Raw genomic sequence first — 16,620 nt, forward strand, 5'->3', positions numbered from 1 at the left:
TCTTGCATACGGCAGCATTCACATACTTTAATGAGTAAATGCTAATATTTCTCAGTGTCCTTTCCCCTTAAAAAAAAAAATCACAGAGTCTTTAGTTAATTTGAAAGTGCTGTAAGGTAAAAAAAAAAAAAAAAACCAGACCCAGAGATTAGTAAATCTTCAAACTGCTAACATATCTGCTTCTTCAAAATAGTTTTATACAAATGCCTCTTCTCTCTCCTTAGATCATGGGTGCACAAAGTAGAAATTTCAACTAATAAATTAAAAACCCAGGTGTACACCCCCCACGAGGCATTGTGCTGGGTACTATACAGAAGAACACTTAACATTTTGAGTTTATTTTCAAGGACCTTAGACTCTAATAACAGGAAAACAGAAGAATTAACTACTGAACAAGTCTGCAAATGAAGAGTGTCAGAGAACTATGCAAACTAGCACTAGGAGAGGAGACTCATGGAAGAATCACTGATTTCAACTGGACAGATAAATGGCTTTCTGGATGAAGTGGAATTGCAATGGACCTTTGATTTCAACACATGTAGAAGAAACCAAGAAAGGCATTACATCACAATACACAGCAAAACTCTCGAATAGAAATGTCTTGTCATTGATCCTGTCTCTTATCATTTATTAGCTATGAATGAAGTATATTACTTCAACTTCCTAAGAGTCAATTTCTTCATCTTTAAAACTGGGATAACAGAACCCAGCTCATACACAATGAATGCATAAAGATTAGCAAATAGTAAGCACTCAATGAATGTTACCTTCCACATAAAGCTGGGGGAGAAAGGACAGTATAAACTATGTGACAGAGAATCAGAATGTAAAGTTCAGCTTTTGTTGAAATTAAGACTTAGGTAAAAAGTAGGAAGATATAAACTGGAAAGATAATTTGAAACAAACACTAAAGTTCTGAAAGTCAAGCTAAGAAGTATGCAATTGATTATTTAGAAGTGTTGAAGATTTTGATCACACAATACAATAAACAAGCCGGGTATCCAGGCCAGAAGAACTCCAAACGAGAAGACTGGAGATAGGGAGGTTTGTTAGAAAACAAACTGCAATGGTTTAGATAAGGAGTGCAGGGTTTCCTACTGACCACTGTCATTAGTAAGAATTATTAAAAGAAAGAGACAGAACCCAATGATTAACTGAATGGGGGGCAACGAATGAAGGGAGAAGAAGCCAAAAAAATAAAAGTTCAAGCCCAAATAGTTTGGAAAAATGAAATGGAAATAAGTGAATATTTTATTTTCAGAAACATACAGCAGTTTGAAGTTCAGGTGAAAAGGATCAGGCACAGAGCTAGCAATCAGAGTTTAAGAGTATAAAACTTTGAAGCAGTTAAGCCTAGACATACCTATGAGAAAAATAAATGCTTACAGGTACTCTTGAAAAAGCGCTAAAATTCAAATGCAAATATGTATATGCAATATCCTGGGGAAGGGAGTCTTTAATCACAGTTTCAAAGCAACTACAACACACACACAGTTTTTAAAACCACTGGCACACATTACAATAGAAACCATCCATAGGAATGAATGTGAATAAAGGGTCAGGAGTGGTAATGATTAAGAAAAAAGAGTCATGGGAACAGAACAAAGAAAAATACAATTCAAAGGCAGGAAAAAGAGCTTAAGGAGGTAGAACTGCTTTGTGAAGAAAGAGAACCAAAATATTAGGGATCTAAGTCATGAAAAGTATAAAGAAAAAAAAAGGCAGCTCTCAACACTGTCTAATGTCATACACAGAGATGAAAGAACTAAAATTTCTACAAGTCTTTAATTTAATAAACAAATTCAATGATAACACTGGGGTAGATAATTTCAGTTAAACATGAGTATAAAGAAACTATTTAAGGCATTAAGAAGTAAATGGTTGGGGACAAATAAGTGAAAAATTAAAGGCTGACTACTGTTTCAAGATTTAACAGTGACAGGAAAAGAAAGCTAGCATGAAAACGACTAGAAGTATGATTTAATTCTTCGTTTTTTGCTGAGCTTAAGGAATGAGAAACTGACTCTATACCCAAAAGGGTCTGCAGAAAATGAAAGATCAAAGGAGGAGAAGAGTAAATAAAATTCACAAATAAAAAGACCACCTTTCAGCTCTTCCTTTAAAACAAAAATAAATTTTAATGTGGTGAGAAAGGTATAGTAATAAGTGTGCATAAAGGAGAAACAACTACAAAACTCTAGGTTTCTGTAATCTAAAGACTCTAAAAAAAAGGACTCTACAGCACTGATAACCACAAAGCCTAAGAACTTTGCTCCTTGGTCCTTTACAACAGCAGCTACTGCTACAGAAATCTAATAGCATGAAAAAGTACACACACACAGGCTCACACACAGAGAAGCAGGAAAGCATACACTGCATTATGTTGTAGTGAATTATGACCAAGGCTCCAGAGTCCTTGAGTTTAAATCACTGTTCAGTCACACATAAGATGTGTGACTCTGGGCAAGTATCTTAACTTCATGCTTCAGTACCTCAGGTGTCATCACTTGCAAAATGGAGGTAACAGTATTTACCTCATAGAACTTGAAAGTAATAATACAAAGGTTTAACAATGTATACAAATGTTAACAGTAGCAATAATAGCAATGTAACCTGTGTTTAATCAAACTGGTATTTAAGATCAATACAGTGTAACTGTTGTACTTACATCTTAGTTATTACTGTAGCATCTGTGAACCTTATCAAACTTATTTGACTTGTCACAGCTGTTGTAATCTGGTCCATTGTTTTCTATGTTGTTGGCAGTAGATAATATAGCTTTAAAATACCTTGGACTTGAGAGCAGATAACTTATTTAATAAGCTTTTCCCTGGTAACTGTTGCTCAAGTGTTAGGCATTAAATACTATATCTGTCTTAAACTTTAAGTTAAAAATTTGGTTAGAGATAAAAGAGGAAGAAAAGGTCAAAATAAGGGAAAGAAACCTAAGCAGACTGAAATAATGCCTGCCTGTGAGAGAGCTCCCCAGGTTGCACAGCAGGTACCCTCTGTATTTCAGAACACGCCCTTTGGGTAAATGCTTTTTTCACTGCTAACATATATATATATATATATAATATGTCTCCTTTAAAATATGTATATATAAAATATACATATAAAAATATGTCTCCTTTAATTCTTTCACCTACAGAAACAGGTATAATTCTTCCTATCATCCTAACAAGGAAAAGGGAGGTTCACTTGCCTGTTCCCTTAGTAAGCGGCTAGGCTGAGAGGATCTGCACACTGGTCTATGTGGACACAAAAATGTTTTCTTCCCACTGCAAAACTCTCCCTCCACAGCACGACCTAGTAGCGGCATGAAGGGAGGCATCCTGCTCCTCACCACTAAGCTCAACAAAACCTGGGCACATCATTAAGTCTCTCTCTCAAGTGTACATTCTGAAAAACTAAGGAGTTTGATTAGATCTTGAGGTTTCCCTTAAACTGAAAATAAGCCATGATTTTATTAAATCACATTTAGCGATACGTAAATTCACAAAGTTTTAAAATACAGCAGAAAACTTGTTTAAAAAACAAAAAAACATCAAAAGAGAGCTTCACATTATGAAAAAGCAATCAATGATACAGGAAAGATCAATATCTATTTTATTTTATTATAAGCATGTATGACTAAGCAAATGTTTTGGAGAACAAAAACATCAAGTATTTCAAGATGATAATTTTAACACGTACATTTTCAATAAAGTATGAAAAAGAAAACCTGGAATCCTGATATACTTACAGACCTTACAATCAAATAAAATACAAATTCACCAACTTTTATTTCATGTTGAAACTGCAACCAGGTTGACTCCCCACCCCACACCCCCCAAATGTCCATCTGAAAACTCTCCTCCCCGAAAACCCTTCACTGGCTTCCCACTATCCTTCAATGACATCCCAAAACCTTAACATGACTCAACAGTCTCATGCAATCTGGCTCCTGTCTAAGGAGCTATCTGCCGCTATGCTTCCCCTGGCTCTTTTTTTCACCTTTCCTTCCTTCATTTTAGGGTCTTCATATGATCTGCCCTCAAAAACCTTGCTGTTACAACTCTCCATTCCCACCCTTTTGCCCCAACAAACTACTCCTCATCCTTCCTGGTTGAGATGAAATACTGTCAGGCAACAGAAGTCTATCCAGATATTCCAGACATATATTTTCATAGCGTTCTGGATTCATCACGCTCACTAGTCTCATAGTTACTTGTTTAACATCTGTCTTCCCTGGTAAACGATATGAAGATGGTCATTTCATGTCATGTTTCCTACTGTTTCACCAATATCTAAAACACACTGCTTAGCACAGAGTCGATTAAGTGCTCAATAAATATTTGCTGAATTAATATATTTAAACTACAAGGCAAGTCCAAAACCATGAGATACTTCACTAGCGCAAATAGGTTAAAAGTTCTATACAAATTTCAAGTTCTATCTTTCTATGGTCCTGCCTCAAATAGGTGCTATTTGGTAAAAAAAAAAAAAAAAAACTCTTTAGATAACAAGCACATCTTAAAAGTTTCACAAAACCAAGGTTAGAAACCATAGGTCTTAAATAACTGGAATCAGCTTTAAAAGTCATCTAAAAGAATTCACCTGAAGTGCAGTTAAAGGGACAGGAACTTGGATAAGGGTTCAATTTTAACACAGCAGTGTAAAAAGGACCAATCCCAGCTCCTCCCACTGTCTAGGTTCTACAAGTAGTATCTTATTCCAGCAGTAAAGACTGCAGGGCTACAGTCATCTAAGTATGCTATATGATACCTGAATATGCTTTATTAAAACTACGAAAAAAAATTACAAGCACACTAATCAGCTATAAATAATCCTCTCTTCAATAAGAAGAAAAAAATGGTAATAAAACTAAGTAATTTGAGAACTGAAAGCTTATACAAGGGAATGCTATTTTAACACAAAACATTCTAAGTTTTCCGTTCACCTAACATTTACTTAGTGCTGATTACAAACCAGACAGGCTTCAAAGATTTTCTTAATACATATTCATTATTTTCCCCCTCTCAGACAGGAGGAAGCAGAGGTACTGAGCTAAGTTACTTACCCAATATCATACAGAAGGTAAGTGGCAGAGGCAGAATTCAAAGGCAGCCACTCTGGCTCCACGGTTCTCGGTCTCAACCACTATACTCTACTGCTGCCCACTCTCTCCAACCCATTGAAACAGGGCTTCTATCTGCACCATCCTACTCCAGTGAACTTTTCAACAAGTTCACCAATGACTTCTACCTTGCCAACACAAGAGCCCCTTCTGTCTCCATTTTATCCATTATGCAGTATCCCACCAAGTTGACAACCTTCCTCTTTTGTCATACATCTCCTTCATTAGTGACATACATCCCACTTTTCTTCCAACCTCAGACCTGGACTCTCTTCTTTTCCCTATCTACACATTCTTCCTCAGAAACTTCCCAGTCTCGTGACTTTAAATACTACCTGCATAACTCCAAGTATCTCCACTCCTGGCCTGAGTTCTAGACTCATACCCAACTACCAATTTCACATCACACTTAGATGTATAACAAACACTTTCTACTTAACAGTTAAAATCAACCACCCGTCTCCCCTCAAACTGTTCTCTCCAAGCCTCCTCAACCAACACACATTCAGCTGCTTAGATTAACTTCTTAGTCATCAGTCACCCTTGATTTTCCTTTCCTTTCCCTTATCTCCCACATCCAATCCATCAGCAAGTCCCACCAGATCTATTTAACATATCTATTAAACATATTTGTCTCCACTCTCACTCTAAGGCAAACTATCTACAGCTTGGCCTACAACTTCCTTCAGTATGGTCCCCTTATTTCTATTCTTGACCCTAAAATCTCCACAAAGTAGGCAGAGTTAAAACAAAATCAATCTCTGTCTGCTTTAAATCATCTAATGTCTTCCCATTCGATTGTAAGTAAAATCTTAGCTCTTGACTATAGCCTAGAAGATCCTACATGATCTGTCCCCTTCCTACTTCTCCAACTTCACAACCTTCCTTTTGTTGCCTCTTCACAAGATTTCCTGCAGCCACAACAGCCTTTCTCTTCCCCATCGAACCATGATCACTTCCGCTACAGGGTCTTTGCACTTGTCATTCCTTCTGGAAGGAACGTTCTCTTTCCAGACTTTTACACAGTTCCTTCTCCTCCTCATGTGTTGCTCCGCTGTCGCCTCCTCTGAGAGGCCTTATTATCACTATTTTACATGGTTCTCTAGTATTACACTCACGACTCTTACTACCCCAAGTTTGCTCATTTACTTTTCTATTATGCCTTGTCGATTTTGGAATTTAAAAACTCTAGCCCCAATGCCTCCCACAGTACATAGAAGGCGTTTAATACATCTATTAAATAAGTGGATATTCCGCATTGCATTTTAAATTGTTTATTGTAAATCAGCCAATTTTGATCAAAACACTTGGCTCTTGATATATTTTTTACGTATTAAAAGATAAATCCTTAAACTCAATTTTTCCAATCTAAGACATTTCAGCACTTTGAACCCCCCTCCCCAACACACACACACACACACACAGTGCACCTATAGGATTCTACTTAAAACTGCCAAACAGTCCATATGGTTAGACTGCATTTTATTCCTCCAAGCGACCAAACGTGCAGAGATGAGAAAGGGGAATTTTGCTGGGCACCTTAGCACCTGTTACATTTTCAATCAGTTAAGAGCCAGACAGCACATGGTAGACACGGCCTTTCTTTCAGAGACGGTATTTAGATAAAACGTGAATGGGCTGGGCGAGAACTGTTCTAAATCCTTAGAGAGCTGTTCACTTCATTTAAAAAGGGGGGGGGGGGGGGGAGGCGAAGTAAAACAGTCTAGTGAACAGGAGATTATGCTCGAATTCGCCAAAAGAAACCGACCTGGGGGCCCTCGGCAAATAACGAGTTGTGTGTTTACGCTGGGGTCGGTCTACAAATAACGGGAAAACAAGAGAAGAGCCATCGGTTTAAGAACCAACTCAGCGATGATGTAAAGATCAGCTCAGGCTCCCAGGCGTATTCTGAACCTGGGAACGAAGGAACGACGGTGGCGGAGGAGGCGAAAACACAGAGCCCGGGACCTCAGTTCACCGCTTCGGCCTCCACAGCAGGCTCTTGAGGTAACTGGGAGTCCACCTATCTCCCCCTTCCATCCCTGCAAGTAAAACAGCTCCCGAATACTCACATGGGCTCGAGAGTCTTGCTGAGCCAGGACTTGAGTGCCTCGAAGTTTTCAATGATCATTTTAGAAACCATCCACAGCGGCCCCGAGGCCCGTCACACTCCTCCGCCCGCCCAGGTCGCGGCCGCTACAGCCGCCGCTGCCCCCGCCCCCTACTCCGCGCGCCGCCCGCGTGGGCCGCGGTGGGAGGCGCCGGTGGCAGGTTCCCGCGAGCCCGAATCGGCGAACAGCTTCGCGGGGACCGCCGTAGGCCGCGAGTCCACGGGGTGCCAAGAGCTCCCCCGCCCCGGACCCCGGCCCCGGCTGAGGCAGCAACGGTTTGCCCAGGCCCTCCCCCTTCCCTCCACCCCAGCGAATCTCCCTGGACCAGAGCGCGACACGCGCCTAGACACGGGCTTGCCCTCAGCCCTGAAACCAGGTGCTTGCTGGCAACGCAGGAGAGGAAAAAGTGAAGAAAGCGAAAACGAAGGGCAGCTGAATGAAAACGATTCGGGGGGTCTTCCCGGCTCCCAGCACCCCCAAGAAGATGGCTGCCGATAAATGTCGCGAGGATTGATGAAATCTCGCGGTGACTCCCGGAGCCTGCTGGGAAGAGACGTAATTTTTTTCTGTTTTTCTGAGTACACGCTAGGCAAGTGTGGCGAGTGTTGCTTCTTCGCCTGGCTTGTGGGCCCTGTGCTTTTCCAGGCTTTGGTCTTCCTAAGGAGTAAAGACTGTTTTTTTTTACTAAGAGGGAAAGGCCGCTGACTTCAGAAGCAGCAGGAACTTCAGCAGCTCGAACTCTGTACCAGACGGCGTGGCCCATTGGCTGGAACGACACTGCTACTGGAGCGCTTTCTTGAGAGCATCCACTCGGATGTGTCGGCACACAGGACATCAGGGGGTTACAGGTGTGCTGCGCTGCACCTCCTCCGTTTTTTCTTAGGCTTCTGCAGTACTATATTTTGGATATGCTGTGCTGTGGACAAGATTGGGAAGAACGGGATGGTCTCATCTAAACGCACTGAGACTTCCGGAGGCTTAGTGAAGTCTTGTTGTCCAGAATTACTCGATTAATGGGCAAAACACTATTGATACACTAAAGACCTAGGGATTCCTCCAGCCCTTAGTTCTCAAATAGTTTGCTATTATCCAAAACTTTCAGACTTAACCCCTAGCTAGAAATAAGGGAAGTGTTGTGTTTTTAATTCTCTCCATTTAGAACTGATTCAACCAATTCTGCCCATTTAGAATTGATTCAACCCCAGATAGGGAAGTGACATAATATCAAAAGGGAGAGCCTTTCTATCAGCATCCTATATAAATTAACTTCATTTCTTCTGGGTGGCCAGATAAATTTGATTCCTGCCTCAGTAGTTCTGTTCTCTGTTATTTACTTCCATTAAGGTACTAGGTGGGATTTTACAAAATGTCTACTACCTGTAAACTATAATGAATTAAAAATAATTCACAGTATGAAGACACTTAAAGTAGACCAGTAAAAAGCTTTTTATGGCAGACGCAATGGTAGACTAAATTGTTAAGAACTCTGAGTTTGTAATTTTCTAAAGTGTTCCTTAACCAATAAGTGTAAAAGATTTGATCAAGTAAGAAAATCAAGACATTTGTAAAATATAGCATAAAAAGTCTTTTGCAAATTAGAAGCCAGCTTTTGATTAACCAGAGTGTTGATTAAAGTGATTTAGCCGGATGAAGCAAGCTGAATGCAAAGGGGCGATTATTGTATGTTTCCATTTATGTGAGGTACCTAGAGTAGCCAAACCTGTAGAGACAGAAAAATAGAATGCTAGTTGCCAGGAGCAAGAGGGACAGGGGAGAATGTGAAGTTATTTTTTAATGAGTAAAGAATTTCAGTTTGGAACGGCGAAAAGGTTCTAGGGATAGGTGGTGTTGATGGTCACACAAGTGTGAATTGTGAGTTCAGTTCAGTTATGTCACTCGGTCGTGTCCAACTCTTTGGGACCCCATGGACTGCAGCGTGCCAGGCTTCCCTGTCCATCACAAACTCCCAGAGCACACTTAAACTCATGTCCATTGAGTCAGTGATGCCATCCAACCATCTCATCATCTGTCCTCCCCTTCTCCCACTTTCAGTCTTTCCCAGCATCAGGGTCTTTTCCAATGAGTTAGTTCTTCACATCAGGTGGCCAAAGTATTGCAGTTTCAGCTTCAGCATCAGTCCTTCCAATGAATATTCTGAACTGATTTCCTTTAGGATTGAGTGGTTTGATATCCTTGCAGTCCAAGGGATTTTCAAGAGTCTTCTCCAACAGCACAATTAGAAAGCATCAATTCTTCAGTGCTGACTCTTCTTTATGGTTCAACTCTCACTCCATTCATGACTACTGGAAAAATCATAGCTTTGACTAGACAGACCTTTGCTGGCAAAGAAATGTCTCTGCTTTTTAATATGCTGTCTAGGTTGATCATAGCATTTCTTCCAAGGAGCAAGCGTCTTTTAATTTCATGGCTGCAGTCACCATCTGCAGTGATTCTGGAGCCCAAGAAAATAAAGTCTGTCAACTGTTTCCATTGTTTCCCCATCCATTTGCCATGGAGTGATATGACCAGATGCCATGGTCTTCATTTTTTGAATGTTGAGTTTTAAGCCAGCTTCTGCACTCTCCTCTTTCACTTTTATCAAGAGGCTCTTTAGTTCCTCTTGAATTGTAAACTGTACACTTAAAAATGGTTAAAGTAATTTTTTTATATTTGACACAATAAAAATGATTTATAAATTTAATATTGCTAGGGAAAATGTAAAATCCTAATTGTTTAGTCTGTTGTTTAGTAGCCTTGCCACAGGCTGACTCCACCTCAGCCTGTTTTCAACCTCATCACCAACTGTTGACTCTTCTGTTAAATGCTATGTACTCCTGTAAACTGATTTGCTCACCCTTCCCTCCCCTAAATAGTTGCTCACTGTTCAGGGAATGCTTCCACTTAACTTCTTTTCCTGGATACCCAAACCTTGCCCACCCTTCTCTTTCTGTTATCTCTGCTGCTATATTTTTTAATCTTCTCTTATTTTTCCTAAACAATAGTAACAGCCTTTTAATTTCTCTGCCCTTAGCTGCCCTCATATCAGTTCATCTTCAATGCCTTCATCGCCATTACTTTTAATAGCAATCTTTGTAAAATGTGGATGTAATCATGTCACTTCCCTGCTTAAAATCTGTCTCAACTTCCACATTGTCTTCAGGATAAAAATCTAAAATTCTTAAACATCTATAAAAGACCTCTTATAGTCAAACCCTTCCTATATGCCTTAGAAACTTCTTTACTGCTTTTCAGTCTTTGCTCCAGCCATCCAACTATTTCGTGTTCCTTGAAAAAAATGTGTGTTCTCTCACTAAACTGATCCATTCCTAAATGTTTCCCTTCCTTGCACTTGAACCCCACTCATCCATCAAAATTCAGGGCATACAGCAAGCATCACCTTTAGAAAACCATCCTTGACCTCCCTGCTCTAAAGCAGGAGTCCCTCTGAGGCTTTTATCACATCAGCCTGTACTTGTGTCTATTCTAACAGTCATCGCTTTATTTTTGCAATTATCTGATTATCTGTTCATTAGTAGACTAGGTTTTCAATCTCCTATTCCATGCCCAGCCCTTGATATATAAATTTCTTAAATTAATTAGTTAAATTTGTTAAATTAATTAGTTCAATTAGTTAAATTAATTAATTTGTTAAATTGATTAGTTAAATTTGTTAAATCAATTTGTTAAATTAATCAGTTACAGCCTTGCTACTTCCATGAAACCTTCCCTGAACAGTGTAACTGATAGCAATCTCTTACTCCTCTGAACAGTTAACAGTGCTTGTTACAGTAACTTATAGTGCTTGTTAGAACTCCACAACGAGTCATCAGTGCTTCCTAGCATGATTCTCTTTCTTAACCATTGTTTATGCCTCATCAGCTCAGTGCCTCATCTTTGGCTTTGTCTTCAAAGGTGATAATTAGCTAATGTCATAATCAGTGCAACTGAGAAAAGATTAAACAACTGCCACAGACTACTTTCTCTATTTAATAACAACACTTCAGAATCTCCAGTATTAGGTTACCTACTTAACATTTTCCAGCACACCGTGTTCTTTCAAAGCCCTGTGACTTTGTTAGTGCTGTTCCTTTTGCTTAGAATGACTTTCCTCACTGCTGAAATGCCAGATAGCCGAGGCAAATGTTGCCTCTTGGTTCTTACCTGCAGTGTGTGTGTGTGTGTGTGTGTGTGTGTGTGTGAGTGTGAGTAGCTCAGTCGTGTCAGACTCTTTGCGACCCCAAGGACTATAACCCACCAGGTTTCTCTGTCCATGGGATTCTCCAGGCAAGATTACTGGAGTGGATTGCCATTCCTTTCTCCAGAGGATCTTCCCAACCCAGAGATCAAACCCTGGTCTCCTGCATTACAGGCAGTTTCTTTACTATTTGAGCTGCAGGGAAGTCCTGTAGAATAGGAGTTAAAACAGTTTAAAAAATAGTTTTTCATCTGTCTGCCTAATTAGATTATGAGTTCTTTAAGGACTAGGACTCAAGTTTATTCATCTCTGTTCTTTCTGCACTTGGCATAGTGTCTGGAACGCAAAACTGTTGAAGGATATAGGAAGAAAGTAGAGCAGGGGAAATATTTTCAATAGGTAGGTCATAATGATATATCTCCTGGTAGACCTGCATCTCCTTATAATTTACTTAACTGCCCTGATCCTAGGAATATTCTCTGGAGTATACTTAACTCCTCCTTAGGTTCATCTAGTTCTCTCTCCTAGCTGATGGAGACAATCTTATTATCAGTGGTACTTCAGGAGTTTTGCTTAAAAACTTAGCCTGTGTTTCACCATCACAAACATTTTCTGTATTTTTTGCTTCTATTTCTTTTATATTCATTACTTTTTCCAGAGAATCACATTTAGGTGTTTATTCTGTCTGGAATACATTCCTTTATTTGATCTACTGTGAGGATCTAGCCTATTTTTTTTTCAAACAGCAAGCCAACTTTTGTCTATGATTCTACTCAATAGTCTCTCCCTTCCCCATCGATTTTTGACGCCACCTTTATCGTATATGCATATTTCCATTTATGTATGACTCTGGTTCTGACCTTTTCTTCAGTTGGTCTCTCTGTCCATGACTATGCAAGTTCCATGTTGTCTTTATAGACTACCTTACTAGGTAACAGGGGAAATCCTTCCCCTTTGCTCTTCTCTTTCAAATTTGTCATAGCTAAACGTGAACTCTTGGTCTTCCAAATACTTCTTAGAGCAAGAATATTGAGCTTAGCAAAAAAGAAAAAAATCCTTCATTGAATTTATTGAGTAACTTGGGTTGAATTGGCATTCTCTGTGAGGCAGTCACAGAGGTACATTGCTCGGATCTGCCTTTGAGAAAGGACTGTAAGGCATGTAGTTAGCTGACATTCTTCAGTTAATTTCTTCTGGATTCACCTCAGCTTCCAGGCATGTAGTTAGCTGACATTCTTCAGTTAATTTCTTCTGGATTCACCTCAGCTTCCAAGCTGAAGTTACCCTATTCTCAGGGCTACCTCTCTCTCCCATGCCCATCCTCAGCTAAAGACAGCAAGGTGTAGGATAAGGACGTACTCAACATTAGGATGCCGGTGGCTTTGTCAGTCCTGCATGACAGTCTGACGACTCCCCCTGTCCAGTACAACTTCCTCCCTTTCTCTTTCACAAATGCTATTCTCCAATAAACCTTTTGTACTTCTACCTCTGTCTCAACATCTGTCTTCCAGAGAACCTAACCTATGACACAAATCATCCAATTCATTCTACTTTTATAAATTTTTAAAATATTATAGTTAACAATAAAATCCAACCATCCCTTCTGGCCCAGTAACTTCTTTGAAACCATCCCTAGCCACCTTAATTTAATATGATCTCTCCCAGGACAAATCTTTTACATTCTAACAAACCTTTTTCTTACTATGGTCATCACTGACTTAGCCCCTATCATTTTATTTTTTGCTGCACACACACTTTAGCCTCTATGGCCTCTTTAGCACTGTGTTTCATCAGTCGCTTCCTTATCTCCCATTTCCACTCTTGTACTCTACTGAGTCTTTCCAATTCATCACTCGACAAATGTTTACTGAAGGTCTGCTCATTTTCAGACATATTACTACTCTTTACTGACAATACAGTGATGAACAAACAGGTGTGGTATCTGCTCATGAAGCTTATAGCCAGACTTCAAAAGGGAGACATTTAATGGAAAGTAGTATAGGAAAAAAATGTTAATGTTTATAATTAAATTTTAAGCTTTAACACAAACTATTTAGGTATTATGAAAGAAAACAAATATGAATCATTTTAACAGTTTAGACTGGAAAGACTAAAGCATAGATTCTCTTAGGATATAGTGTTTAAATGGTTAAGAAAGGGAATAATGAGTAGAAGCTAGCCATGTGAAACAAAAGAGAGACAGGAACATTCAAGGCAGACATAATAGCTTGTGGGATGTTCCTGAAGTAAGGATGAGCTGGATCTGCAAGGAAGACAGGTGGGAGGGTATCAAGTTAGGGGGAAATGTGGTGTGTAGGTCAAATTAGGTAAACAAGGGCCATGTTAAGATTTTTGAGCTAGACTTGATTTAAAATCTGATGCACAGTCATTGAAATTTTTTCCATATGACAGGATGAACTGAACACACGAACAAACACACACCTGCATACTTCTTTTAGAAGAGAAAGGTTAATTAAATCTGGGACTTTTTCAGTAAAAGCAGAAGGGAGGCAAATCACTTTTAACGTAATATCAGCAGGATTTTTATTTCTGTCTGAGTGATCAAGAGCATGTTAATAAAGGGAATACAGTTTTCTCATCTTGAGATTAGACACTGATAACTTGAAACGAAAAATAATGCTTGCTGTGGTGAGGTATATCCTTAGGTAATTTAAGAGAAAAGGCTTCAGCAATTGCTAACAGTATGAACTGGGATTAGAGGATATTCTATCATTTCCCTTAATAAGTTCAGAGCACTTCTAGTAAAACAGTTTGTGAGACAATCTCCAGTGCTTCAGTGAACTCCATTTATACCTATAATTGCTTATGATGACTCCATAGAGCAGTACTTTTGTGAAAGGGACCCAAAACAGTACAGAATAAGAGAACTAGGAGTCGCACTATGAATGCACTGAAATTTTTATTTTATTCCATATAAGGAGAGAAAAAGGGGTTCCCTGGTAGCGCAACGGGTAAAGAATCCACCTACAATGCAGGAGACCCCAGTCTGATTCCTGGGTTGGGAAGATCTCCTGGAGAAGGGATAGGTTACCCACTCCAGTATTCTTGGATTTCCCTGGTGGTTCAGATGGTAAAGAATCCATGTGCAATATGGCAGACCTGGGTTTGATCCCTGAGTTGGGAAGATCCCCTGGAGGAGGGCATGGCCACCCGCTCCAGTATTCTTGCCTGGAGAATCCCAAAAGATAGAGAAACCTGATGGGCTACAGTCCATAGGGTAAAAAAGAGTCAGACACAGTTGATCGACTAAGCATAGCATAGCAGCACAAAGAGAATCAAAATCCTTAGACTGAAAAAAACAAAAATACTGCCCAATAAAAATATGTGAGCCACATACATAATTTTGTAGTGGCCTCATTTTCAAAAGTAAAAAAAAAGTGAAATTAATTTTATTAGTCTATTTTGTCAGCATATCCATAGTATTATCATTTCATTGTGCAATTAATATAAAAATGGTTGAGATATTTTACTTTGTTGTTGTTATTAAGTCTTTGAAATCCAATGTATATTTTTACACCTACATCACATCTCAGTTCAGACAAGCTGCATCACACATGCTCACACATCACTAGTGACTTTGGTACTGGACAGGCCAGCTTTCAAACTTTGGAGGATGCCTCTTGTGGGCATTTGATTGTAGCTGAGGGCTGTTGTTTCAGTGTTATTAGTCATTTCCCTCTGCTCAGATTCCGGCCCCCAATAAGAGTGGGCTTGAATTTCAAAAGACCTAAATAAGGTTCTGCATGGTTACTTTTATAACAGACAGTTTTGTCCTAAGACTTCTAAGGAAATGAGAACAAAATGTAGAGGTGAACCTTCTTCAAAAGACTGTTTATTCTTCCCCCCTCTTTTATTAGCCATAGTGTAAGAGAGACAAGGGGAAGACAGTGTACATAGAGTTTTCTTCTGATTGTTAGCTTGAAGGACAAAGACATCCCCACAATGAGTGTTGGTTTTTGGTTTTTTTTTTAAAGCAATGGAATAAAATGATATGACAGAGTCCTGCAGAAGACTTCTAGGGACCATATGGATATAAGCGTGTAAATACCTACTTCTCATGAAATACTGGAGTGAAGTTTGTGGATCTGCTTTGCTTTCTCTTGGGGTGGTTTTCTTGAGATCTTTTTCCTTACAGTAGCTAATGGGATATCCCGTGTAGCACAAAAGATGAAAGGAACCCCGAGGATCTTGGCTCTCAGTGTAAGCTGTCAGACTCACTCAAGCTATGGTTTTTGTTCGCCGCTGTTCATTTCTTCAATGATTGCATACTGAGAGCCTACTATGTGACCGTGAATTGCCCTGGGCCCTGGAGATACAGATGTAACTAAGACTGGCAGGGTCTCTACCTTCATGGTACATGTATTCTATCCAGTCTACTAGGCCCTCCAGGGATCTCTTTGCCTGCCTTAATGTATTTTTTTATGTTTTTTGTTATGGAAAATTTTTGATGTGTACAAAAGCAGAAAAAAGTATAATCTTTCCCATCATCAGTTTCAGTGATAATCAACTCCTGGTCAGTCATTTCATTGACACTCCATCCTTTCTCCTTACCCCATTTAAGTTATTTTGACAGGCTGACATCACATCAATTCACTGACAGATAATTTTAGTAGTGTTACATATTTGATTCCGCTGGAAACAGATTTTCTACACTTGTCATCATCTGTGGCAGTTTGTGTGGGAGACATTGTGTGTGTATGAATATGTAATACATGTATATATGCAACATATAGCATATATATCATCAACCTTCCTGCAATCAGTAATATATACTGAATCTCCCTCTTAAGAACACTTAGAATCTACTCACTGTCATGCAACCTAGAGTATACACCACAGCTAAAGAAATCCATAAAAGCCCATTGTAATCATGTCACTACTTACAGCCCTTTACTGACTTCCATTTCTCAAATTTATTAACAATGACATCTAACTGAAATTAAGTGTGTTTTATGATATTAAACCCTGTGCTATATACTTTATTATATTAATCATCACAGTTTAGCATCTCCATTGTACAGCTGGGGTAATTAAGGCATTGGGGGCCGAGGCATGGCAGAGATTGAACCCAGGTCAGTAGACAACAAAGACCGCGTCTTTAACCACATCTTTGCTCGACCTTTCATTAACTGGTGCCTGCCTGGCTCTCCAGCTTTCTCTCTCACTTCTTTACA

General features: G+C 39.4%; 1 protein-coding gene across 19 annotated transcripts in view; it reads right to left on the reverse strand.

Annotated features, from left to right (window-relative positions):
• The window catches only part of RBM26 (RNA binding motif protein 26), an 81,868-nt gene extending 74,419 nt beyond the window's left edge, over window positions 1–7,449 (reverse strand). For all 19 annotated transcript variants that reach the window (XM_065902337.1, XM_065902336.1, XM_065902329.1 and 16 more), the window contains exon 1: window positions 7,192–7,449. In XM_065902337.1, the coding sequence (XP_065758409.1) occupies window positions 7,192–7,262 (71 nt within the window). In that variant the 5' untranslated portion in view covers window positions 7,263–7,449. The remainder of the gene's footprint in view (window positions 1–7,191) is intronic.
• Between the last annotated feature and the right edge of the window lie 9,171 nt (window positions 7,450–16,620).

Source organism: Muntiacus reevesi, chromosome 11, assembly GCF_963930625.1.
Source record: "Muntiacus reevesi chromosome 11, mMunRee1.1, whole genome shotgun sequence".
Classification (NCBI taxonomy): Eukaryota; Metazoa; Chordata; class Mammalia; order Artiodactyla; family Cervidae; genus Muntiacus; species Muntiacus reevesi.